Source organism: Ursus arctos, unplaced genomic scaffold (genome assembly GCF_023065955.2).
Source record: "Ursus arctos isolate Adak ecotype North America unplaced genomic scaffold, UrsArc2.0 scaffold_7, whole genome shotgun sequence".
NCBI lineage: Eukaryota > Metazoa > Chordata > Mammalia > Carnivora > Ursidae > Ursus > Ursus arctos.
The window spans coordinates 16,821,999-16,849,487 of NW_026623089.1; the positions used below are offsets into that span (position 1 = coordinate 16,821,999).

General features: G+C 46.9%; 1 protein-coding gene across 50 annotated transcripts in view; it reads right to left on the reverse strand.

Moving 5' to 3' along the window:
* Positions 1-27,489, reverse strand: part of TCF7L2 (transcription factor 7 like 2) — a 194,951-nt gene that overhangs the window by 53,531 nt on the left and 113,931 nt on the right. For 14 of the 50 annotated variants that reach the window (XM_026494136.4, XM_026494139.4, XM_026494135.4 and 11 more), the window contains one exon: positions 19,111-19,254. The exons of 29 other annotated variants lie outside the window; for them this stretch is intronic. In XM_026494136.4, coding sequence (XP_026349921.1) covers positions 19,111-19,254 — 144 coding nt within the window. Of the gene's footprint in view, positions 18,397-19,110; positions 19,255-27,489 lie in introns of those variants that run through there. 7 more of the 50 variants (XM_048219098.2, XM_044382128.3, XM_048219101.2 and 4 more) reach the window with 2 other exon arrangements.

The window sequence follows — 27,489 nt, forward strand, 5'->3', positions numbered from 1 at the left end:
AGCATAGAGCCTTGCTGTGCCCTCTATAATACATGTGTGTTTTGAGAAGTTAGGTGCACGACACAGTCAAGCCTCAAGCAGTGCCACAGGTAATTACAGGGCTAAGGGGAGGGGATTTTAAAGGCAGGCAAGTCCTTCAAGTCACTTGCCGGGTGCTGATAATTTCACCCCTGGCCCCATACTGGTGCTGGATGCCAAGGACGAAAAGGGTGTGAGTGTGTGTGTGTGTGTACACACACCTGGCCCTTACACAGACAAGATAGCTTTTACAGACAAGACAGCCTCTACCTCTTTCCTAAGCAACTTGTAAACACACCCAGAGGCTAACATACAATGGGCACAGCCAGCAAATAATAAAGTAAAATTAAATTATGTCATGCCTCCACCACAGCTACGCCCATTGGCTGTCTCTGGGAGCGCCGAGCCAATGTTCCTGCCACGATGCGTGCGGTGCGTAGCGCAGCGGAGTTGGGAGTGCAAGCTTGCTCCTCCGCATTCGGCACAGATGGAAAGCATGTTGCAATCCCCGCCTAAAGCAGACTGTGAAACTGGTTTCAAATGCAACCAAGCATCTTAGTACAGTCTGGACTGCGGTGTTATTTTTTTCAAAACCATCTTGTTTTTGTCTAGCACCTTTCTTCAAGGAAGTTTAGGAGGGACTATTTCTCATAATCAAATAAAGTCTTACATGACAACAGCCTCATTTTATAGACAGAAAAACAAACACACTCAGAGGATTTAGAATTTACTCAAGATTAGAGGATTAGTAACTTTAGCAAATGAAAAAAAGGAGGAGAAATTATTGCTGCAGTTGTCATGAATGTAGTAGAAATCTTCCCTAGGCTCTTCCCATTCACTGATCCTATAAATACTGATTCAGTGTCTATTTCACGTTCTAGGCACAGGGATAAATCAGTGAACCAAACACAGAAAAGTCCTTGCCTTCAGGAAGCTTGTAATCTACAGGGCGATGATTATTTACACCTGTCCAAGAGCTAACAGATACACTCCTGGCTTATCTTGATGGTATTTGGATAATTCAGTCAAAGTCAACTAACCTCAAACAGAAACCAGCTCTGAATAACTACCCAGGCCAATGTTCAATTCCAATAACTCTGTCCCCTGAAAAACATAATTGAAAAGCTTGCTTTATATGCTAAAGAAGCACAAGTTTTTAATCACCCCTTTTTTGCAGTTTTAAAAGACTCCCAAATACTAAATTATGCTGTCAAATCATCTTGAGATGAACAGCTATTTGCACTGGAGGTCAGAGAACATCACAGACTTGGGGAACGTGGTGTTAACAATCAGACGCTGTGTTTTTCGCACCATCCATAACTCGAGCTGTTGGCTATTTTGTTTGACCCACACAGCTGGCCAAATTAGTCTACGCTTGGGACAGAAACATCCCTGGCACTCAGAGAGCAATCATGAATACCAATTAATACTAATTTGGATTTCTTCTCTTTGACCCAATATAGCGTGGGGCTTTCCGGTACTTCCGAACCTAATTCCAGGGTTATGTAAACTACAACTCCTCAGACGACTGGCATGGACTCTTAACATTTTTAGCTTCTTTTCCAACTATAAATTAGATCAAATATATAGATGTTGAGCTCAAGAGTCAGCAATTAGAATCTACTTCATCCTTCACTGTAATTTTGGGGCAGCCAAGCTTACAAAGAGACGAGCTTCCTTTACCAAAAATGTGTGTATACCATGGTTACTGGCACGTCTTAAGTACAAATATACAGAACAAATTAGGCACCAGGTAGATGCTCAAGAAATGCTTGTTGTAGGATTTTATACATAAAAACATTACTACTGGAATACTTTTCAGAAGGAAGTTTTTGCTTCAAAAAACAAAACAAAAAACAAAAACGAAAAAACACCTCCAAGAGATAATTTCAAAATACTTCAAAGAACACGTTGGGATCATAAATTCTTTAAATACAGTTTCTAAAACTGATTTTTTTTACAACTGTCAGACTGTGATGGTTGGATGAAAAAGGTATCTGAAGCCCATGTAACGACCAAAAGTTCATTTTGTCTAAAAAGATACATTTTTCTAAAAATGCATACTTTACTCAGACATCACAGAGATCCATAAAAATTGATTCCTCTAAGAGTTTCTTAAATTCAGGGTAAGAAGCCCACAGTTATAGTGCTTGTTTTAAAATAAGAAGACTTATGTTTTCAACACTTTCTAAGCCTGTCTCTTTAGTGGCTTCAACAATGTAGTTTCAAAGTGTAAGCACAGCAAAGCTAATTTCTGTGTGAAATTTGTTATAATCGGCAAGTAAGAGTCACTTTTTGAAAGATCTATAAAATAGTATACATTCTGATGTAAACCACTGTTTAATTACAATATCAATATTATCAAAGAGACAGGTAAAAAAACAGCAAAGCCAAATTATGTTTCAAAAGACAGACAATGGATACGTGGCATCTAAGCCTCCAGTTTACTAGAGCTGCCTGGGGGCTCCACTTTGTGTCCCTGGGACCGCTGTATGGCCCCCGGTGCAAGGATGCCTAACTTGTTCTCCAGCTTTTCAGAGGCATCTCCTTTACATCAGGCAACACTTATTCCTTGATGTTGGTACCAGTCTCTATTTTTATAGATGGCAGAAGTGAGGCCAACTCCCCCTGATGACAGAGTAAGTGGCAGAGTGTGCATCTGCACTCAGGTCTTCTTACTCTTCCCAGGGCAACACTAGATCCCCCTCAAATCAATACCACACGGCAGAGGTTGGAAGGAAAAATGTCAGCACGGCAATTCTAAAGCAAGAAGTATACTCCTGTGTCTGATCAACACATCAGGTAAGGTGGTGTGCGTGCGCGCGTACGTGTGCGTGAGTGCGTACGCATGCGCGCAAAATCGCGGCGTCAGGAAGGATTGCAGTGGCTCCCTTTACTAACCGAGGGGGCAGTTGGCAGGTATCTTGGCACAATTAGTACAGATAAACCCTCAAATACCCTATCTGCCTTCTGATTTTTAAATAAACAAAGGCTGAGCGCTTTAATTAAGATCAGAAGTGCCTCTGCAAGACCAGATGGCAAAAGGGAAGTTACACAAAAAAAGTTGCTGGCAGGGAATTGGGAGAGTTTGTTGTTCCTAAGGTGGAAGAAGTGATTTTTAACAAATGTTTCTAACTGGATGCCTGGAGGAAAACAGCCACCTCCCTGCAAAAATGATGGCTGGGCCTAGGGCAGCCAGCGCTCTGCAAGTGTGGAGGAAGCAGAGGCCCATATTCAGACGGACCCATGGGGCACCGCGTCTATACTGCAGGGGGCTCTGCCGCGCTTCCTGCCTAGACTGACCTCACCCAGCCCTGATTGGGGGGTTCCTTGGGGATAAGGCAGACCTAGAAAAGCAGTCAGTGCGGTGGCCACACGGATGCCTGGAGGTCCCCAGAGTCTTCGTCCTTTTCTTATTACTCAGAAACAATGGCATCACTATGGCCTCAGTGGCTTCAGTGTGAGCCCCTCCCCCCCCCAATGGCCCCTATTCAATCCCCCACTAAGAGTGATTGCCCCAAGTTTAACGGCCTGTGTTAGGAGAGCACCAGACACAAAAGGAGGTGTTTCCAGGTTCAGTGAACACTTTACTTCCATTCATCAGAGAAGGAACAAAAGCGAATCACCCCTTTACCTCAGGGAGGGCGGAGGCTGGGCTCTGCCATCACCACCAAAACGCAAACCTTTTCCTGGTGGGGGTGGGGACCACATTGTGTTTCATGATCATGGTGCAAACGAGGTTCCTGATTATTTCTACCTTCAACGCCAATACATTTGCATAAAAATAGGATTCTTTTGTCCCCTAAGAAGAGCCAAGAGGAAGCTGAGCCAAGAGCCTCAAAGCAGGACCCATGAGGGCAAAGGGAGAAAGAAGTTCCCAAAGACCAACAAGGTCAGTAGATGGACCTTAAATTATTATTAGGAAAATAGCCCACCTGTTCCTTTGCTTTAAATTTTTATTAGGGTTTACTGCTATTTTTATTAAGGAGGCTAATGTTTACTTTGTATAAAAAAAAAATTGTTTTAATTACTAAGTACTCCTGCTAGCAGCATTTGACCAGGATAGGCAATTTTAAGAAACACCATTTCACATAACCCAAAAAAAGTGTTATTTCCGTAATTGCAAGTGATATACCTTGATCTTGACCACAGATTTCTATAGCAAACTTGGGTATCAGTCAACAGAACAGCCCTGATTTTACTAGTCGGTCATAAGGCTCAACATTTTTGGGGGGGGGGGTGCTGCAGAGTTTACACTAAGTACTAAGACTTGAAATAGCACAAGTCATACCTCCCTTCTCAGAGAGACACCCACCCACCCCTTTACCCTGCCAAGTTGGATTAGTCATACTAAACATAGCCCATTCCCAACCAACTCTTCAAGCTTTGGCAGGCCTAGCCCAGCTGACATTCCCGGCCCAGTTTAACATTACATAATGAGAGCTTCGCTCCCATCATGGGCTACAAGTCAAAACAAACTTGCTGAACTTGGAGGCAGGGCACCAGCTTGTTTCCCAGTTACAGGACATGGGACTACGAGGGGCAAAACAGAGCTCTTAGCAAAAACTTAAAAATCACCAGTGAACTCTTGAATCTGTTCTTACTGCAGTCAACTCAATCACACTTGCTTTGAGTTCAAGTATTGGAGAGCCCCAACCTAGACACTTTCCAAATTTTATCACATAGTGTTGGTGTCAGACTTGTTTTCAATGAATCATTTTCACACATTTCCACGTTTGAGTTTTTAACAAACACCCAGAAAGCAACACTGTAAAAGGATTCCCTAATACCAATCCTCTAGGAAAGAAGGTTGATGGAATTATATAGGAGGATAAAATTCCCTGCCAAAGGCTAGTTGTTCGTCCAGCATTCAAAACACAAATGAATACTAAGATCTGTGTTGCTAAAAGACATCCATTGCTGGAAAAGTTTCCAATACTCCCTATATATGAATTCCAGCTCACCTCTTCCTAGTTAACCTCCGACAGATAATTCTATCAGTCCATGGTCATCACCATCATGGGCTTCTTGATCACCATTATGTCAACACCCAGGGCATCCAGGAAATGAGGATCTCTCAAGTGGAAAATAAGCGAATTCATACTGAACACACATAACTTCACACACTAATCTCACAAGAACTTAAAATTAATGGCACTCAATAGTAACGGTTTACAAAGTCAAACTCCACTTTGAATCAGAAGTGGCAGAACAGAAAGAGAAGAGCCAAGGGGTCTGGGCAAAGCCTTGATTCTATCACGATCTGGCTACACGTGATCACGTGACCTTCCGGCAGCCATCCCCTTGCTCCAGGCCTCAGTCTCCCCAGGTTTGTAGGAAGGATTGGACAGGACAGGTAGGTTTGGTTACCAGTCATTTCTCAAATTCCTAAGATTTCATAACGGATTCTCCCAACCCACACACCCTGACCACAGTGAACAAATTACTCTCTGGTTGAGATTAGATGCTCCAGGAATTTTTGTGCCAATATATTAGGGCATTCTGGTCCATTTCTCTGACCTGACTTATTTCATTTGTCTGGTACCTGAAGTCCAGGCCCATGAGCACAGTAGTCTAACCTAGAGCTGCTTCTACCTATAAGGTAATACTCAATTTATTACTATCTCTTGACCCACGAGACGGTCCCAGTCAACCTCCCTAGGTAACCTTTATTTATTTTTAATCCTGCTGGAGACCACATATTTTCTTAATAAATCAGGAACCAAATTAAAAACACTGATCCCCAGAGCACTGACGGCTGTTTGCCCTATTCTAAATAGCTCCAGCTTACGGTGCTTTTGAAACTCCTTTGCTTTGCCCTCCTTCTAAACTTAAGAGGCTACAACGCTCAGACTCTGGTCTGTCTGGAGCCCACAGAAGATGTGCCCCACAGATAGGGATGTATGTAGATCTTTGTGGTCGGAAGAGAAGCAAAGACTGGATGTTGAATGAGCAAGAACAAGAATGTGGTGAGAAATCCCACTAGGTGGGCAAAACGGAGGAGGAGAGGGGAGAGGGAGGGTGGGACTAGAAGGGTCCTGATCACCAGGCAGAAGTGAGGATGAAGAAGCAGAGAAATGGCTCCGGCAGCATCTAGGCTATGCTCAGAACCACAGGCCTGGTAACTCCCTAAACTCCGAAGGTGGGCTTGTCCACAAAACACCCACTTGAACACGGCTTTCTTTGGCAGCCTCACTAACAAGACCATTCACACCGAGGTGGAGGGATGCAACCATGGAGGGAGTTTTGATTTCTCCAGGGGCTCTGGAAGCAACTTCTGATGACGATGCTCACAAAGGAGCATACCTCGGGATACTCAATCCACCTCGCTCCTACCCTTACCCCCAGCACCAAAACAGCAGCTGGTTCAGAAGCATTCAGTCACATCGGGCTCTATGGGCCCGGCTGTCCTAAGAGCTGGTGTCCCCGTTGTGTTATCCTGAGAGTCTACAAGACCTGTCTTTAAGGCTTTTCGTAATTGGTACGCAGAAGCAGGAGATGCCTGTTTTACGGAGTCAAGTGTGCAGCCTTTGGGACAGCTCAGTCAGACGTCTGATGATGGAATTAGTGGGCTCTGAAAACCTCACCTGCATCCCTTCGTCACTCCAGAACTCCCAGTCCCCCTTTAATCCTCATCTGCCAAGCTAAAGAGATGGTACGGTCTTGTCTACCTGAGAACCTGACCTCGGAACCAGGTCCTCGCCCAGCCCGAAGAGTAGAATCAGCATTCCTGAAGTGTCACTCAATACTGCAAAAGCTCCGGGCAGATCTTCGGGCATCATAAACAACCAGGAGACAGGCTCAAAAACGCGGAGACGTTCAAGATGAAGTTGAAAGGGAAGCTTACCAGTATATTTTTTAGGCTGTCTGCAAGCCCACTGAGACACTTTATCCTTTGTCCTAAACCTGTAGGGTACTGTACACAGTACTGTGTGGTACCACCAAAAAAATTACTCTGAATGCATTGCCCTGGAAGGGATAAAGAAGAGGCTGGGAGCTAGTAGCATTAGGGGTAGAATCTCACTTCTAAGACTTTTCTCCCAGTGCTTCTCTATGCCCCTCCCTGGTGTCCAGATGACATCTATTAAATTCGGGCACTGCTCCACAAGGGATCTTAGCCTCTGGCTAGGAGAAGAATAGCATCAAAAAAATTGCTTGCCAACAACCCATAAATTTAAACAAGTCAGGATGGCAAGAGAAGGTTGCCTGGGAATCATCATAGAAGAGAAGTCAAAAGCAATGTGGTTTAAAATGGGACACACAGACAGATACCCCTCCAGCAGGATGTTCCTTCTTTCACAAAGGCAAATCCTTAGGGCTCCCGCAAGGATTAGGAAATCATCTCTTCACCCATGTGACCACTTACAGTCTCGAAACTCCAAGGAAGGTTTTGGTGGAGATGGGAGGGGGTGAAGGATCTCCAATGGACAGGCAGCACATCTGACTTGACTAAAGGCATCAACTCAGACTGTGGCCCATCCTCAATCTCAGCAAGGGGGTGAGCGAGGGGAACAACGTACACACAAGGGCCCGGACGTCATTCGCACACAAGTGGGGGCACCACTTGCAGAATTAGAGCCCAGTCCTAGGGAACGCAGAGTCCCCGCTACACTGATTCAGTCCTCCTGGACCTGGGAAGAGGGCTGGCTTACTCCAGCCTCCAGGATGAGGTCCACACAGTGGAAACTGCTGAAGCTGTGTCAAAGTCTCCTGCTTTTCCTCCTCCTCCTAACTTAGCCCACCATGATGGGGAATGGAATGCAGCAGAAAGGACCACACGCTGTGCAAATATATGCTTTATGCTCTGGTCCTCACACCCACTCACACAAAAGACATACCATTAATAAGTACAAAAAAATGTGGGGTTCTTCCCGGAGCCATCTTGCGCAGAATCGCTCCCCTCGTCCCCAACCCCCTTTAACATGGTTTGAGTCTGAGTTCAGACAAAGGAGGAGGTGAAAAGCCAGGGAGCCTCAGCATTTACACATCTAAAGCTCACTCTGCAAAATAAACTTTCCTCTTTAAAGCCCCGTTTTAATCATTCTACCAAGTGGCCTAATTTTTTTCCCTTAATTTGTGGGATTCAAGCAATTTTTACTGTGGGTGGTAACAAGAGTCTAACTGTTTCTAATTATTTAAAAAACAAAACCACACACACAAAACAAAACAAAACAAAAATCTATGCTGCCAATTGCCAAGAGACTCAGAAGCCACAACTTCCGGTAATAAAGATTTTTCCTTCCAACTATCATAAACTGGCGTATCTGGAGAGCATCTGTGTGTCTGCTCAATGCTTCCCGTCCATGATAGCGGTGAGCTGGGCCCATGCACGTTGCAGAACAGGGGGAGACAGTGCGATGGGGAGGTGAGCACCTCACCTTTGCAAACATATGAAGACCCAGTCTTTAAATCCCACCCCCTAACCAATTACTCTCAGTGGAACTAAAGACATATTTTTTTTTAATTTTGTGCCACAATTTCCTTCTCTTTAAAAATGAGGACAACAGTTCCTACCTATTCGGAGATTTAATGGGTTAACAGATGAAAATCACTTCAACAAGAGCTGATACACAGAAAGCACTCAAAACAGGCGCTTGGGGGGCTCAGTTGGTTAAGCATCTGCCTTCGTTTAGCTCAGGTCATGATTCCAGGGTCCTGGGATTAAGCTCCACGTCGGGCTCCCTGCTCAGTGGGGAGCCTGCTTCTCCCTCCTCCCCGCTCATGCTCTCTCTATCTCTCTCTCTCTCTCAAATAAATAAAATCTTTTTTTTAGAAAAAGCACTCAATAAATGCTACTACTACCTAATTTATATATAAAATGGGAACAATATTAGTATTTCTCTCATGGACTAGCTGTGAGGGTGAAACAAGAATATTATAAAACACTGGAGCCAAAGCCCAAAGGACAGCAGATTTTTAACAAATGGTGGGTAAGTATTCATACTAAACCACACCCCCCACCAGGGAGTGAGTTCACGTTTCTATTCTTCCCACCAAAGAGATGAATTAAGAAATACCCACTGAGAATTAGTAAGTCAGAGCTCATGTTGACAGATGCTTACCAGGTTCCAAGTACGCCATCAGCCTCACACACACAAATCCACTGAAGTCTCCCAAGAAATGGAAGGTAGGTACAAAAATGTCCCTGTTTTGGTTTGTTTTTTTTTTTTTTTTCCAAGATTTTTATTTATTTATTTGACACAGAGAGAGAGGGAACACAAGCAGGGGGAGTGGGAGAGGAAGAAGCAGGCTCCCAGCGGAGGAGCCTGATGTGGGGCTTGATCTCCTGGGATCAAGCCCTGAGCTGAAGGCAGACGCTTAACAACTGAGCCACCCAGGCGCCCCCAAAAATGTCCCTGTTTTATAAATGGAAAAACTTAGACCTCGATGGGCTTTAGTGAGATATACCTGGTCACTCAGCTAGCCAGTGGCCAAGCCAGAGTTTGAAGTCACGGAATCTGGACCGCAGGCCCCCAATCATTCCAGGAAGCGGACTCTGCAGGAACCATAACCAAGTACCAGACCGCAGTCCTCTCTTCTTTTGAGGCAAACGATCTCCTACCAAAAAGGCCTGCGAGAATTACGATTTTATCATTAAACCTGAACACTAGAAGAACACATAGATGCTTTTCCTGGAGAGGAAATCCAACGGGAAGGCCGTGCTATTACAGGCCCAGGAGGAGGAGATCAACGCCAAGGAAGAAGGCAAGAATTTCTTGGGCTGACTTGGACCTCAATCTCCACAGAACGGCCCTGTTCCACTCAACATGAAAAAGAATCCAGTACAATCCTCCACTGTCCAGCCTTGCTTTCTACCCCACTTGTTAGTCATGCCTAGAGGGGGGCACTAAGTTTAACTGCAGACAGTCAATTTTGTTAATGGAATTCTAAGCCCATCCGTTTTCGGTTGGGAGGATGAGAGAATCTTTCGCTGTTTCTCTAAAGCAAATATTTAGTGCTTTCATCTTTTAGTGCCCTAACATGCGATCTGTCACCCAAATAGAAAAAATAAACCTTCTCATGTGAGTGTTTGTAGAAATGATACGATGCTTCCAACGTCAATCAGACAAATGGCGAGTACTTTCAGAGGGGAGCTGGGCCATCCCCATGCTCTCCTGGAGGCAAGTTGGAGAATTATGGCACCCAGGCTCCACGGTTACACTCACACCAGTTACGAAAATCATGCCACTGCTGGCTGTCTCAAGTCCCCTATCATTTCAATCTGGATGCAGAAAAGCAACTTGTTTCTAACCTGCTCTGCTCCTCTTGTTTGGCCTAGGCACTCAGGCTTGCGTTGCTTTGCTTAGTGGTGGTGGTGCTTTCTTTAAATGAAAACCATTCTCCATCCACCTGGAGGACATTCCTCTATAGAAACCTGTAGCCTGACAATGGTAGTTCCTTATCAGCCAAACTCACTCCTCTTAGCTGAATCACCAATGCCCTGAATCTACCGAACTCAGATTCCTTCAGCCTGGCAAGGGAGAGTCAGGTTACTTTTATCGAAGGCAGTTGTAATTCTTCTTCCTGATTCTAAAGAGATTTTGGATGCCAGAAAGCCAGAAGGAGAGCTACGACTGTGTTTCTGGATGTTACCTCCCCCATAATTTCTGCTTTCTGTACTGGGTCACCGTTCCCACTTGTCAACTAGCTGCAATGGCAAGGGTCCAAGTCATTACAGAGACAGGAATTAGATGACACAAGAATTTACATGTGTACAATTGCTTGTACCTTCCCCAGCAGAATCTACAGCAAAGGCATCATCTGCTGTCCAGTCAAGTGTGACACTCTGAGCAGGGGACCTTTGAGGTCACTTCTGCTCACTTCTCAAGAGGAGGACACCCACACACACATGTCCCTGCATTTCACTTTTCCCTAAGAAAGCATTAGCTCTGAACCACCACAGGTGAAATGGTAGCTCTGGCCTTCCCATGCCTGTCCCAGCTTGTCCCAGTACCTAACCGGGACGCACCAATGATCCTGGAAGCACGTCAGGTGCTCTAAGCCCTCAATTCCTGCCTTCGCCTAAGTAATGGGACAAGTGAGGACAGCCTGGGAGAACCACGTTGGGTCAACAAAACCTACAGAAAATGCACCATCTACATCTTTGACGTTATGCCCAAACCTTGATCGCCTGCCCTGACATCTGGGAAAGGATAATATACATAATTCAAAGCAGAATATTCCAAACGTTGTTTCCTATCACATTGCTGCCTATACAGTTGGCAATAACATATATCCCTTGTCCTTAGTTAATTGGATTGGTCTTTGGCCACTGTCAGAATTAGGTTGAGTTCTCCTAAATCCACAGAGTGGGCCAAAGCCTACCGGGTGCGTGGGCAAGAACAGCCAGTATAAAACACAGAAAATCCAACCAAGACTTGTCAGGAACTAACAAGCTGACAGCCAAGGCACCACAGTTGCATCTCTCTGGCTGAAGAAGGCACAGAGGAAGAGCAGAGAGTCTAATAATCAACAGTGACACGTTAACCTCTCAGAGAGAGAGAGAGAGAGAGAGAGAGATCATTCAAGTCCACATTACCTTTCAACTGGTAAAAATGACAAAAATAAAATCCACATTTTCTGTGACCAAGAAAGGGACAGCATGAGAATGTATATTTGATGACGGAACAGCTCTGGATCCTGATGGCAGTGGGGGTCATACCAATTTATGCCAAAATTCATAGAACTGTAGACCGAAAGAGAAGTCAATTTGGTTGGATGATAGATTTTAAAATACAGTTAACCCTTGAACAAAGGGAAGGGCAGGAGGACAGATGTTAGGGACACTGACCCCCCCACACACACACAGTCAAAAATCCACATATAACTTTTGCCTCCCCCAAAACTTAACTACTAATAGCCTGCTGTTGACGGAATGCCTTATCGATAACATAAACAGTCGATTAGCACATATTTTATATGTCATATGTCTTATATACTACATTCCTACAATAAAGGAAGCTGGAAAAGAGAAAATGTTATTAAGAAAATTGTTAGGAACAGAAAATATATTTATAGTACTGTACTGGATTTATCAAAAAAAATCTGCAGAGAAGTGGACCCATGGAGTTCTAGCCCATGTTGTGCAAGGGTCAACTGTGTGAGTGTGTGTGTGTATGTGTGTGTGTATTTGTTTTTAATCATACATCTCAAAAGAAACCTGGTCCCTGCATCTAAAATCAGGGGCACAAAAGCATACATAGTAAGTGCAAAACTGAAAAATAGACAGTTGTAGGGTGACCCAGCCAAGCAAAACTGCAATGAGGAGAGCTACCCCCCCATCCCCCGAGGGACCGGCTCGGAGTCCATTTTGCTGTCCAAAGCGGGACAGGGCCAAGGAGAAAGAGGAGGGTCCCGTTTCCTTGAGAAGCGAACAGAGCCGTGCATGATGGGAGCCACAGGCCCAGGGCTGCCCCACTTCCCTTGGGAACCACATACATTCCTGAAGCCGACAGAAGATGCCACAAGCCATCTCCGCCTCTGCCCACCTCCATCCATCCTTCTCATGTGCTCATGAAAAAGCAGCAAGAGGAAAGAAACATCCAGGAGACAGAGTTGTGAACCACCAACAAGCTGGATGTCCCTCCAGATGCTTATGAGATTCTTCCGCTTTCCGGTGGAGGCGCTCCTCGTTTCCCAGGCAGAGGGGGATCTCTCACCGGTCACCCTGACTCCCGGTGAAGCACCGGGGCCATCAGAAACCCAGTGTGGGAAGCCAGGCTGAGCAGCAGTGATTGAGAGCTCCCCTGATCCCTGTGCCCCCGGCCCCATAGCTCATGTGCAACCCCACATCCTCTCCTGCCAACTCTGTTTTCCTAAGCAGCGAGAGGCCACCGCCGGGGCACGGGGCTGCATCGCAGGGGTTCCAGCAAAGCTCGGCAGACACAGTGATTGCCGGCGCTGGGACATAAATCCAGTGGGGGCAGCCGCGCCCCCTTCTGTCACGCCAATTCCTTCCCACCTCCCTTGCCTCTCACCTTCTTCTTTCTCTGGTGACTTTAGTTCCTTCCCTCGTCGGAAGGAACTGACTTTCCAAAACAGAAACTTTCACTCTGAGCACACACATGCCCAGAAAAAGATGTTTCTCTCCTGCTGCACTGGTCACTGAGCTGACTGTGTGCTCGTGCCGGGGGGGGGGGGGGGGGGGGGAGGAATAGGCCCCAGACAAGTGCGTGTGCACACGGACAGGCACACATGTCCCAGGAGCCTTCTAACAAAGAGTCAAAAACCCTGCGGCTGTACAAAGGCCACCTCCTTCCTCATTTTCTGCACAAGTAGCGGGGCCAGCGACTGATCGGAGGAGGACCGCCATGGGAAGGACAGCCAACACTTGGTGCCACATGTGTCACCTTCCTCCCCAAAGCAAACCAAGACAGACAGGTTTTCCACTACAGCATTTGTTAACGCAAACAGGCTTGAAAGGGGACATTCAGAGATACGATGGAGAACGTTGGAAATGGGTGAAATACAGGAAGAGAATCTATTTCTTAGCACTGCCTCCTGCTAAACGAGCAGCAGCGGACGCAGGAAGTACCTTTTGAATAAGGTGCGCAGGGCCGGCCTGAGAAGGAAAGCTTAACACTCAGACCTCCTACTTCGCTCACCCGACAGTCATCGCCGTTAAGAGAAATGAGTAAACGCAGCTCCAGAGTCTGGGCTGAACTGTGGTTCCTATTTGTTCTCAAATTCCAAACATCTGCCTCCGTGACATCATTAAACACACCAACAAGAGGAAAGTACTCTGAGGAACAGAGATGCCACGACAGACAGACACACAGACGAATGTGACAGGTAACGCCACAACCAGTAGTGGAAAGCATCCACCCCCTCTCTTCAAATACGGACCAAGTCAGTTGATCAGGGGGAACCTATAAGGAATAAAAAATAAATAAAATAAAATAAAATCTTTAGACTCCTTTGAACTCGCCCCGGACACAGGTTAGCGCATTAAAAAGTGATCTGTCGCCTCAGAGAATTACAAAAGGGGAGGACCCAAACAATAAACTGTGTGGGTGATAACATGTCACGCATCAAAAGTCAAGTCTTCTCTATTAATGACCTTTGTCACACGGACGCCAAGAAAACATGTGACTCACAAAGAATGGGGAAAAGGGAGGCAGTCACAAAGATAAGAGCCGCGATAGGGCCTCTGGCGCCTGGTGGACGTCAGGCGGCCCAACAGTCCTGGCCGCAGGGCAGGGAACACCTGCACCTCCCACAGGGGTGCGCTCCCTGCAGGACCTGGGTGCACTGGGTCGGCCTGGGCTTCCAACTCCATACACCGGCCTCATGAGGTGAGAGGAAACGTGTAAGGAGTGAAAGGAACAGCCTTCACAGCATTCGGTCTGAGGAATGGCAAGCAACATGGGAAAGGGGGCCTAGAATGGTCCTCTCCCTCTCTGGGCCTGTTCCCCCGGGCAAGCTGTGGCCAAGCTATGTCAGTCACGTAGGAGACAGACTACATCACGAGGCACCGGGAATGTGATCTCACTGAGGCATTAGAAATTCCAAGTGTGGCCCCACAGGGTCCATTTCTACTGCGGGGGTGATTGATGGGCAGAGGAAATTCATGCATTCACTGGACCTCGAAGAATTCAACAAGCAATCTTTGCAAGGAGAGAATGACAAAGGAGAAACAGCAAAATAATATGGGTGGTCCCACTAACGATGCCACCCTGAGAATGAATTTGGCTGGGGGGTGAACTTGCTGGTCCACCGGCACAGAATGACCCAGGGCTGTACACACGAAGCTATGGGTCACACACATCATGAGGGCAGTACGGACCGTCTGGGGACATTTTGCCTTCGTCATTTTTAACTCACGTCCGCTCCGGCGTGCCATGCAATTGCACTGTGACTGTGGCATTTCAGAAACAGTCTGTTTGTGCTGGGGCTGTGACTAAGCCTATTGAGGGACACCCGCATCCAGAATGGGCCACCATCATAAGTTTCACCAGGACTCTTCAAGGCATACATAGGAAAGTGTTTCCATCGTGAGAGATCGAAAATAAACAGCAAACAACTACATGTACTATGATAGGAGCCTGCCTATGATTTGTTAAAACACATCTCTCGAAAGACTAGAAGGAAGTCTATCAAAATATTAACTTTGCAGGGCACCTGGGTGGCTCAGTTGGTTGGGCGTCTGCCTTCAGCTTGGGTCATGATCCCAGGGTCCTGGGATTGAGCCCCACATCAGGCTCTCTGCTCAGCGGGGAATCTGCTTCTCCCTCTGCCTCGGCTGCTCCCCCTGCTCATGCTCTCGCGTGCTTGCTCTCAAATGAATAAAAAAAAGATCTTTAAAAAAAAATACTAACTTTGCCTTTGAGAGGTACTTTTACTGTTTTCTCATTGCTTCTCTATGTAATCGGGAGTAGGAAGACAAATGAAACATTCTAGCTTAACAGAGTGCTTGCAAAGTTACAATGCAGAGATTTATAAAGCAAATACGTCCCTTCTACTGTACTTTGTTGTGTAAATCCAGATTTTCCATACATAACATGTACTGAAAAATAGAGTACCAAGGAAATGAAGCAATATCTGTATTTGTTTCAATGACTAACAAGCAAAAATATAACCTCAGCTGTGATGCCATGCTTTTCAGAAATCAGACATATAATAAGCCACAGATTTATAGGATGTGGTCTAATAAACCTAAGAAAAGTTTCACTTCCTCCTCACCAAAAGGGTTCACTCCCTGTCTGTGCAACTAGCTTTTTGCAAAGTTAGCAGATGTCTCTTTTTTTTCCTCAAATGTGTAAGTTGAGAGATTACTAAGCACCAACAATAATAATGTGCCTCCCGAATACACACACACGCACACACACACGCACACACACACACGCTCACACACCCTATACACACACACGCACACACACACACGCACCCTATACACACACACGCACGCACACACACGCTCACGCACCCTATACACACACACACGCACACTCACACTCACTCACTCACTCCCATATCCCTAACTATGGAATAAAAGTGGGCTCAACGCTAGCAAAAGGGTAGGTCACCCAAAACATCAAAAGGGACAGAGCTTGCCATCTTGCTAATCCCCACCCACTGATCGGGAAAAATTTATAGAACCCTTGGAAAGGGGGAAGCAAGCAATGAGGGAAGGATTCAGACAAAGAACTTTTTAAAAGGTGGTTTGCAAGCATTTCCGTGAAAATGGTATTAACTCAGCAATTACAGGAAAAAACACTCTTTTCTTATCTGAATGCACTTGTGCCACGGGTCACACCCTATTATTGTCACTATTAAACATGTTAATAGCCCCAATGTAATGACTTTGTGTGGCTAGCTTTAAAATGTACATGAGTAGCTAACTAGAAAAAAGTGACTCATGCCTGCCCAGGTGCATATTGACTTTCTTAGTCATATTTACTCAATTGGTCTACCAACTTTGGTTCCCTGGAGGAGAGGGCTGGTGATAGAATCCAGCCAACTTGCAAGGAAAGAGAGGGAGGGACGAGGAAAGTTGAATCTGGCCAGGGTAGAAAATATCCCGAATGTGGTACTGGTAAGGCAGAAACTTGACGTTGAATGTTCTGAATCGAAAGCTTCCTCCTCGCCCCTGAGAAGGCAGGGTGTTGAACAGGACCCGACACACCTTCTTTAGCAAGTGGAAGATGGCCCTTATGGAAGACTCTGACCCCTGGGCTTCAGTAACAGCAGTTCTACGGCGATGCCCCTGTGCCGCAGGGTTTCAAGCAGGTGCTTCACCTCCCTGTGGCTCACTTGCAAAATGGGATCACAGCATCTCCCTCTTCGGACAGTTGTCAGGTTCTGAAGAGTTACTACAAGCAAAGCACTTCCAGAAGGGCCTGGCCCATAGGAGGCGCTGCGTGAAATCTTACTCTGATCAGTATTTCCAGGCATCCTGGTAGGTGCGCCCCCGCCCCCTCCCCACAAAGCAGGCTGGGCAGGTATTCCACGCCCACCCCCTTTTACAGACACAGGGAGTGTATCCTGGAGGGGGGAAGCCCCTTGCCAATAGACGTGAGGGAACATTGGACTCAGTCCTACTTCTGACCCCAGTCCCCTGTGGTTTCCGCGATGCTGCCCAGAGCCACCCCTCACACACCCGCACTGGGGATACGGGTTTCCCTCTCCCACCACAATTCCTGAAGTAGAAAGTACTACACAGGATACTAACTGTTCCGTGAAAACGTCTACGGCGAAGCAAGCTGTACTACTGAGCTACCCAAGCAGTGGCTGGACCACCACACGGACACGTTCGGTGTGCGAGTCCCCAGGGGTCCTGCTGAGTACTCCTGCCAGACACCAGCTCCTCTGGCCAAGTCGCACTCTGTACGCTCACAGCAGCCCACGTGTGATTTCCCTTTGCCAGCAGGGAAACTGAGGCACAGAGCAGCTAGGGAACTTGCCCAAGTTCCCACAGCCCCCCAGTGGTGTCTGTGTGTCTGGACTATTCACAGTTTAGAGACTGAGACCCAATCCTGGAAGCGGGGCTTACTGATGGTTCCCAGAACTTGTTTCTGTGTCCTGAGGGCAAAGCTGAGAAATGAACATAGTCACGGTGTCCGGGATCTAAGTGGCGCCTGCGGATCTCGAGTTATAAGGAAGAAACCCAGTCTTCCTCTTTTATTTTCCTCATACTCAAAATGAGTGCCTGGTTCTCCTTTGTCCACCTCACCACTCTGGCCGAAGATTAATGAGTTACCATTTGCCGGGCCCCAGTGGAGGGGTGGCTGTGTGCAGCGTGGCCTCACCCACAGTCAGAACAGCTAGCTACACTGGTTACAGCTGGACCGGCGGGGGAGGGGGGGCTGCTGGGAAAGGCTTCTCTCAGGCCACGGCTACTGCACCGAAGAAGGCCTTCCTGTCCTGTCACCCCTAGACCCATCAAAGGACACGGGCTTTCTCCGTTCATGGGCTCTAGGCAATCTGAGCACAGGGACCAGCACAGGGACCAGCACAGGAGGAGAAGGGGGGTTTCCAAAGAGACCAGAAACATCTTCAGTTTGATTCCCATCTGGCTGAGGAGGGGGCCACGACATAGGACGATTTCCACGTGACACCAACACACGAAGTTACGGACCAGAATTAAGACACGTCGTAGTGTACGGAAGCACCCTTGGTGTCACATCAAGTGAGAAGAAAATACAAAACTACTGCAAGGTCCAATTCCAGTTCTGTGACGTCTTTCTCAAGTTCAGACACAGGAATGATGAGAAAAGAAACGCATCCCAACATTAAGCCCTAATACCCAACACAGCACCCAGCACATAGGAAGTATACTATGAATGTTTTTAAAAGTTACAGAAGTTTTACTCATTGGCTCTTAAATATTCATTTTTTCTTTAAAAAACAACTAGCATTAATACTAAATCATTTGCCATTTAAGTCTAAAGAGTTCCATCAAAATTTTATCTGCGTTGACTTTGGCTTTTCTGAAAACGAAAGCATGTTCTTGGGGACTGCTAATTTGAAGAGAACTGTCACTCCCAAGCATGGAGCAATGTGGGGTACTGACATCGTATTGAATTATTTAAAGGAAATTAACAATGCTTCCTGTCCTTGGACAGCCAGGTCTGCTAGAAAAGCCATTCACAGCTGCCTCAGGAAGGTCCCACTGCAGAGGACTGAGCAGTTCTCAGCATTCCCAAGTCTCCAAGAGAATCTATAAGTTCTAAATAACTAAGAACAAAGGCAAAATTGAAGTAATAACTTCTCTTTCCCCCTGGGAGCTGTGTGAAAGGTCCCAGGAAATCATTTCCTAGGGGTCAAGTTTAATGGGATGACATACTATTCATCACTCTCACAGAAGCTACGCATGACACTGGACCACGTGTAGCCTCTCCTGGGAGCCGGGCACCTGGGGTTCACAGGGGCACCACCCTCCACCCTCTCCTCGTAAACTGGCATTCTATGGCGGTGATAAACCTATCGGTGATCACAACACCCAGACATCATGGCACCCGACATGACAGCAACCTGACGGGAATTCAGGGGCCATGGCGCGTGGGCCCTGCCCTAGTGCGAGGTAAACTTTGGATGGGTGGTTTCATTTCAGAGCTAGCTCGTCTCATACCGTCATTCTGCTCCGAGACCTACCTCCAAACACCAGGGCTCCCCAACCTTGTGTAAGGAGTGGCTCCTTTTCATGTCCCTGAAGACTTGAGTGCTGACAGTGAAGTCTGAGGGGGGGTAGAAGTGCTGACAGTCATGTCCCTGAGTGCAGCAAGGGAGGGGGCACTGCTGCCAGGAAGAAAGGGGAACAGAGTGAGGCTTGGGAGGGAGGGGGATGCAGTCACCAAGGCATTCACGGCCCCCAGCCTGACTTTCTTCTCTGACCCCACACTTCTCTGCAAACTCCAAGCGAGGAGGACGATGGTTCCCGATGCGACCCCTGGGCTCTTCCACCTCCCTGCATTCCAGCTTCGGGCCCACCCCTAGCAACATCTTAACCATGGCCTCCTCTCTGCGGCGTTTCTCCTTGCCTGCTGCCCCCACCTCTGCCCATCCTTCCCCCAGTGGCCTTGGCCGCTCCTTGCTCTGAGACCCCAGTGGGCCAGCTGGCCGGCATTCCCTCTCTCTCTCTCTCTCAACTTACCTTACTGAATCTTCTATTAATTGAAACCACGTGATACTGCTGGTATTGCTACCCTACAAAAATGCAATCACATATGGTCCCACCCAGTCCTACTGTCACCTTCCCCTCTGCTGGACGACTACACTTATATCTCTGGACCCCCGGGAAATATCTGGCAGCACGCACCTTGCGTGCTCAAGAAGCATGTGCCGTACTGCATTTCAGCGCAGTTGGAGCTCTAGCAGGCCCGCAGCTTCGGTTCCCTGCCTGCCTACCCTGTGCTTTAGACGGGAACGTGCACGTTGTCCTGCCGCTCCTCACAACCACCCTGTGAGGTAGGTATTGTGCCCATTTTGCAGAGGAGGAAACTGACTCAGAGACGTTAAGGAGCATGCCCAAGGTCACACAGCGAGTAAATGGCAGAAGAGGAATATGGACCAGGTCTCAGTCAACTCATGGTGCTGCTGTGTAGACTCGGTTGCCCGTCCAGATGCTGACTACTGCGCTATCAATAGGATAGAGAATTCAGGGGCATAGAGAGAGGCCTGGGATCCAAGAGGGGTTATTTCACAACAGAGAAATATCACTTTAATTGTCTTTTAAAAAGGAAAATGTCTGTGTCCTTTGTATTGATGTATGATTTCTCTACTCTAGTTTTTAAAGGGTTTATATGAGGGGAAAAATGCCATAAATAAACTCTTTACCCTTCTTAATCCTGAATAACAGAACTCAGGAATAAGAGTATGAGATTGAGCCCAAAACCCAGTATCTTATGTTCTGACGTTCACCCATGAGCAGCAGAATGAGCACAGTGGGTGCTAAAGACTCTGGGAGATAGGAAACTGATGGAAACAGAGGACGAATTCTACAAAACAGCAACCAATTTCCAGAACAATTTACATGGTTACCATATTACCTGGTCCTCCCATGGTGGGGGGTGAGGGGAGGGTCCAGGTGGATTATAAGCATTCAAAGGCCACGTGAACTCCCAAGTAGGAAGGGGCCGCGTGGTCAGCAAACTGGGGCTGCCCGAGGGCCCTGGCTGGCTGCAGCTGTCCCTGTGTCTGGACTTGGAAAGCCACCATTGCCAGAAGCCAGAGGTCTCCCACCCCAGAAAGGGCAGCCCGAGCCCTCAGAGGAAGCAGTGGTTGCCCATGGCTGGCGGTCTCTGGTCTCTGTCTGGGAAACAGAACCTCCCACTCTGCATTTCTCCACAGCACTCATTTGTAAACAGGAATGTGAGTCATTAAGCAAGCAGGAGTCCATTTTCAAGATCAGCCCAGCTTTACAACTAAGGTAATCCTATCCTGCCTTGTCACAGTGGTGACTCACCTTACTGTCTCCCACCAGAGGTGACATGGTTTAAACCTCCCATTGTTCCTGGAAGGAACCCAGCAATATGGGGGTTTAAATCCCTGTCTGTTTGCTTTGTTTTCTTACACTGTGCTGAGAGCAAAGAGGCAAGGCTCCCAAGGGCAAGTGCCCCAGAGGAGTTTGGAGAAGCAATGCATCTAAGGTTACCAAAGACCACAGCATCTTTATTATCTTCCCATGGCCCTTCCTCGGGGTCTATACTCCCACAGGGGCCTGTGGCTTATGAGGACAAGTTGTGCACGCGCGCGCACACAGAAACAAACACACACACACACACACACACACACACACACACACACCCCTCTGTCTAAGATCCAGATCTGGGAGCCTCTGAGCCAAATCTGCACATCACTTCAACCGACTCTTTAGGGGCTCCCAGCTTTGAGATGTGTGAGATAAGCCCTGTCCTCATCGTCTCTTCTGGGCCTACCCTGCTTTTCTTTTTTTCTTTTTTCTCATTTCTTTAAATATTCATTTCCAATCTTTGTGTATAATGTGAAATCTTCTAAGCCACTTCAAATTTTGGAGGGTAAAAAAATGTCTTGTAAACAAATTCAAATGTACCTACAAATACAAAATCATTCTGTAATGGGAAAGAACTGCAGCAGAGTCTCCCCTAATAAATACAAAACTCTTCAATGGATCGTAAAGATTAGAAGAAGACCTCCACCGAGTTTTCTGCCCAGCATCCATCTGTACTTGTTCTGGTAGGAGTACCTCGAGTTGTTTAGGAGGTACCACCCCAACTCTCAAGCCATGTCGTTTACGTGGAGTGGACCCCTCGGTCCAACTGCACTCAGCATATTACACCCCCTGACCACAACCACTGGTTCAGAATTGTGGGGGAAGAGAAGATCTCTCTGGACTTCAACCTGCTTTCATCAGGGGACATCAATCAACCCAGAGTCAGGGAGAGGAAATGAGCCCCTAGATCCAGCCATGCCTGATGCATGCCACCTGGGCACTTTTCAGTCAATACACGCATTTTTCTGAGGCCAGTTTGGGTTGGGTTTGAGGACAGGGAAAGAGAGGCATCCTGACTGGAGTAGGCGAGTCACCTAAGCCAGACTGACCTCAATCATCGACCATCCACGAATCAAGGGGTAATGTGGAAAGAACTAGAGACACTCCAGGAAAAGTAAATGAAGGCTTCGTGAGTTTCATGCTCCTGGCACGATGAGGGGGTTGTTATAAGGGAGTATTTTGGAATAGGCACCTGGTACTTTTTGAAAGAAGAATGACTGTGGCTTGCGGCCACTGTCTGGGATGAGGAGAGGGACCCTGAGCAATAGCACCTATGGGAACTGACATTCAGCCCTCCTGCTCGCCTAGCACTGCTGACGCCACGGGCCGCGCGGACCAACTTTACGATGTGGTCTCCAGAAGGTGGGAGCCACGAATACTGAACAGCACCAAATCTGCCTCCTACTTTTCTCCAGCTACGCCGCCCGTGTGTGAGGGAGGACTTGGAGAGATGCACTTCGCCTGGGGAAGGGGAAGGTCCGAAGCGGAGGCATGTGAAGAGAGAAAGCAGACAGAGCGCGTGGCGGGTTTCATTTTCACCATTGACTCAGCACCTGATGACACAGCATGCTGACTGGTCTGGGGCATGGCCACACGGATCAAGAATCAAGATGTGTCACCAAGAAAGTTGTGGCAATATTTGTATACTCTACTCTGTTGGTTTTTTTCGAGCTTATAGCCCCCCCCTTCACCAAGTGGCTGGACAGTATTCAAATATTAAATGCAGAAGAATGGAACCCAATGAGCTAGAAAGTAAAATTTGCTTCGCCAGAAAAAAATAAAAGAAAGAAATATAGAAGGAGGAGCTGAAAGCATTGAAGAAACAAAAACCCTAAAAAATACTAAAGCCTCCAGAGAGAAAGACTGTGTATGAAATAATGTTATTCAGACCCAATGTGGCTAACAGCTATTGGCTATTAGGAGAGTTCTGAGCCCACCTCTTAGACAGAAAGAAAAAGAAGTTTTAAATTTTGTCTCAGGAAAGTTTGATGTGTTGGTTAATTTTATGTGTCGACCTGACTGTGCCACAGGGGGCCCAGGTATTTGGTCAAACCTTACTCTGAGTGTTTCTGTAGTTTGGGACGTGTTCAGCATTAACACGAACAGACTAGGGGCGCCTGGGGGGCTCAGTCAGTTAAGCGTTCGACTCTTGATCTCAGCTCAGGTCACAGGGTGGTGGGATTGAGCCCTATGTCAGGCTCCACGCTGGGTGTGGAGTCTGCTTGAGATTCTCTCTCTCTCTCTTTCTCTCCCCCCTCCCCCTCCCTCTCTATAAAACAAACAAAAACAAAAACAAAAACAAAAAATTGGCAGACTAAATAAAACTGATGCCCTCCCTCACGTGGGTGGGCCTCATCCAATCCGCTGAAGGCCGACCCTCCCCCAAAAGTGCTTCAAGTGCAGCACTGGTTTCTCTACGCCTGCAGACTCAAACTGCAACCTGGGCTCTTCCAGGGCCTCCAGCCTGGCAGTCTTTGGACATGAACTCCACCATCAGCTCTCTTGGTTCGCAGGCCTTCGAATGTGGCCTGGACCACATCATAAGCTCTCTCCCGTCTCTAACTTGCCTACTGCAGATCTTGGGACTTGCCTGTCTTCAACATGGCGTGAGCCAGTTCCTCACAATAAATCTCGTTATACACATACATTCATACACACACACACCCCACTGGTTCTGTTTCTCTGGAAAACCCTGATATATTTGGGTCACTTTTTTATGTGTTTTCTCTCCCAAGCAAGAGGGAAAGGCTTATTTGTGGGTCTCTAAAAGAAATCAGAATTGTGAAATGAAATGGGTCTTATAAATCGTATAATCAAATTCTTTATCATTTTATTTTAAATCTCTGTGTCTAGACATAAAAGGACCTACCCAGGATTACACAGAAAAGAACAAAGCAAAACCCAGACTTTAAAAACGAGTTCAGGGTTCTATGTATATAACATGGAAGAATTTTATTTTGAAACTACAATATCTTTGAAGGAATAAGAAATCCATTTGAGGAGCACCTGGGTGGCTCAGTGGGTTAAGCATCTGCCTTTGGCTCAGGTTATGATCTCAGGGCCTTGGGATCGAGTTCCGCATCAGGCTCCCTGCTCATTGGGGAGTCTGCTTCTCCCTCTGCCTCTGCCCCTCCCCTTGGTCGTTCTCTCTCTGTCTCTCCCTCCCTCTCTCTCTCAAATAAATAAATAAAATCTTTAATTAAAAAAAAAGGAAATCCATTTGAGAAAAAGGCACTGGCAAGAGCCGGTCCATTTAAAAAGCCAATGAGCAAAACGACAATTTTTTTTTTAATTGCTAAGAGGGTAAAATCCTTGTATCTCTTTATCATTTACTCACAAATCACGTATGTACAAACAAGGACACTGAAAAACAAGCAATAGCAGTCACCCATCCACCCATCCAACCAAAGCCCACAGACACATGTGTCACCTCAGAAGGAGAGTTCAGGTCTGTACAGGTCGTGCTGCTCTAGCTTTAAGCCCCATCAATAATTCTCACCTCTGAAAGTGAGGTAACTTTGGTGGGAACTAATTACGTTCGAAATATGTTGTCAAACAACTTAACACAGATGCAAAGAAACTGTAATCAGAGCTGCAGACAAGCCACCATTTTTGTCATTAAAGGTAAAGCCAAACCAGGACATGATCGCGGACGTGGCCAGTGGAAAGCAACTTCTTTTCTTCATGGTTATGTTTCAGAACTGTGAGCACATGCGAGTGATGAAGTGAGGAGTCTATGCGAGGCACATACATGTGGGCACACGTGTGCACACCTGCGTGCAGACAGAGATTGGCGGGTGTCATCAAATATGGCAGACCGTGGCCTACAGTCAGGAATGGCAAGTGGCCAGCTCACAGACTGGCGGGAGGTAAAACACGATCACCATCTCTACATTCACGGGATGCAGAAATGAAGTCTGCCTTGGCCCTCACGGACCTCACCTGGCTGAGAAAGACCAGAGTTCAAATGGAAGGCAAAACAGGAGGAAACCAATTTCCATCCTTTCACGTGCCTTTTTACAAAGCAAAGTTCACCTCTTCTCCACCTCAGCAGAGACAGATGCAGGGCCTCAGAGTCACTGCCATCTCCCAGGAACTAGCTGTGTGCCCCCATTTCTGAGGCTCAGTTGGTCGGGTCACTTGAGGGCGCCCTCTAAGGGCCCCACCCACCTCCAACATGCTTCAACTCTTCAGACGAGCAGAGCGCAGAGGAGAACTCATTAGGTCCTCATATGGTTCTAAGTACAAATCCACTGCACCTTGATTTCTGAACATGGCCCTTAAATCCTAGGAGGAGACATTTACTGAAGAAAGTTACATCCGAGGAGAAAAGGCAACACGTGCATGGTAACACTTCCTTGTACCAGATAAAAGCTCCACATGGCCTGGCCAAAAAAAAAATATGTTAGGGATAAGGTATCATGAATGCAGATTTGAACCATCATTTCAAAAGATGCTTATTGGCTAGAAGAAAATTTTGCCAACCTGTTTTGTTTTCTGGGAGAAAAAAAATACTTCTAAGTATCAGATAGTGAGAAGGTGGAGATAAAACATATTTTTTTTCATCAGAGTATCATAAACAACAAAGGAAAAGTAGGTATAAAATAGTTTCTTAAAGAATTTGGAATAAAGGGGGCGCCTGGATGGCTCAGTAGGTTAAGCGTCTGCCTTCAGCTCAGGTCACGATCGAGCCCCGTGTCGGGCTCCCTGCTCAGCGGAGAGTTTGCTTCTCCCTCTGCATCTGCCCTGTCCCCCTGTTTGTGTTCCCCCCCTCTCGAGCGTGTGCTAATAAATAAAATCTTTAAAACAAAAAAGAGTTTGGGATAAAGTAAAAAGAACTTACTTGGGTAATTTTGAATAAAGGAGATAATTTTACTATTCAGACGGTATTAACACTAAATTAGCTTTTTAAGTGAAGGTCAAGGCTTTACTGGGATGAAAGGTAAAATGCCAAATGGCTAACCTTAATATTGGGAAATCAGCCAAGCCATGCAAAAAATGAATGAATTTCTAACAGACATCGCTGGAACGCTCAACGAAGTCCTTTCTGAGGCCACACTAATTCCCTGGACACCCAGACACTGGCGGAGCACCGGTCAATCTCTCCCATCCGCTTCCTCAGACAGGGAGGAGGTTCCATGGTGACCTCGGCACGTGCAAAGTGAAGCTTCTCCCTGCAGCCAACCTCCACCTCCATTACGTGCATATGGATCCGAGAGTCGCTGCCTTAACAATGCAATCTCCCCAGACAGGCAGGATGCCAGCGAGCTCAACAAAACCATGCTCAGCAATTACTCCGAGAGAACAGGAGTTGATTCCCGAGTGTTGACCTAAACTACAAGCCCAGCTACCGTACCCAGACGTCACTGATATGAAAGACTGGAGGTGGAAGCTCAGGTCCAAGAACCACAGGCTGCAGAAAGCGCTGTGAATCCAGCTCACGGAGGGCATGTGATACTGTGCCTTTAACGAGACGCCCGCTGCAGCGAGGGTCCTTTGTGAAGGAATGCAGGTCCATAGTATGCCACCGGGGACCATGCGCAGCCCAGAGCAGAAGCGAGGGGGCAGGAGGACGGGGGCTGACCGGGGCTTGTACGGTCTACTACTTGAGCCTCCCCTTCAAAACCAGTGTATCTCCTGCAAAAAGACAGACACAAGCAGCCCAAATGGGACTGAGTGTGGCCACAGAGACAACACAGGGGCTGGGTGTGCCTGGGACCCAGTTACCACTCAGGAAATTGGAAGTGCCCCACTCTGAAAGAGAAAGCAGTGTGGATAACCAGCAAGCACCACCGTTCCCTATCGGTGGAGACCCAATGTTTTAAAATGCAAATAACAGGTTTCTGGAACAACCCTGGAATCTCTCCTGGAAACGTTTTCATAATTCACATCTTGTTAGCCACAGGAGCCCCAATTACATTTCTTCCTTTCTCATCTCCACTAACCAATTATTAGCATTAGATACCATACTATTTTCTGCTAATATGTTTCCTGACAACATCAAACTCCAGAGGGTCTTCTTGGTGTGGTAACGGAGTCACTGGGCAGACGAGGGCAGATTTATGAGAAAATGTTATTTAAATCCTTGGGGTTTATGAAAGCACGATCCTAATTGCACAAAAACTAATAGTAAATTGAAATAGTTTGGAAAGAAGTTCTCTCCAAACATTATAAAAGGAAGGATCCCATTGGAAGGATCTAAGGATATAAATATTCCAAAGCAATGGATTCCCACAGGCAGGACCAACCCCGGACACCATCTCATTCAGAATGGAAAGTTACGCAAGAATTTGGGGAAAGGCTCACCAGCTCCATTCACTAACATCGCTGGTTCCGAAACGACATTGGCCCCTTTCTGTCAGCCCCAGAAAGAATCCAGCTGTTGCCAATCAGATTACCTTGAACCAGCACCACGGCTGTTGCTGGGCACGCGCCTGGGGCTGTGGCGATCTGGCAGAAGGCAGCATTGTTTTCCTCAAGGAGGACCCTGCCTGAGTCAGCTG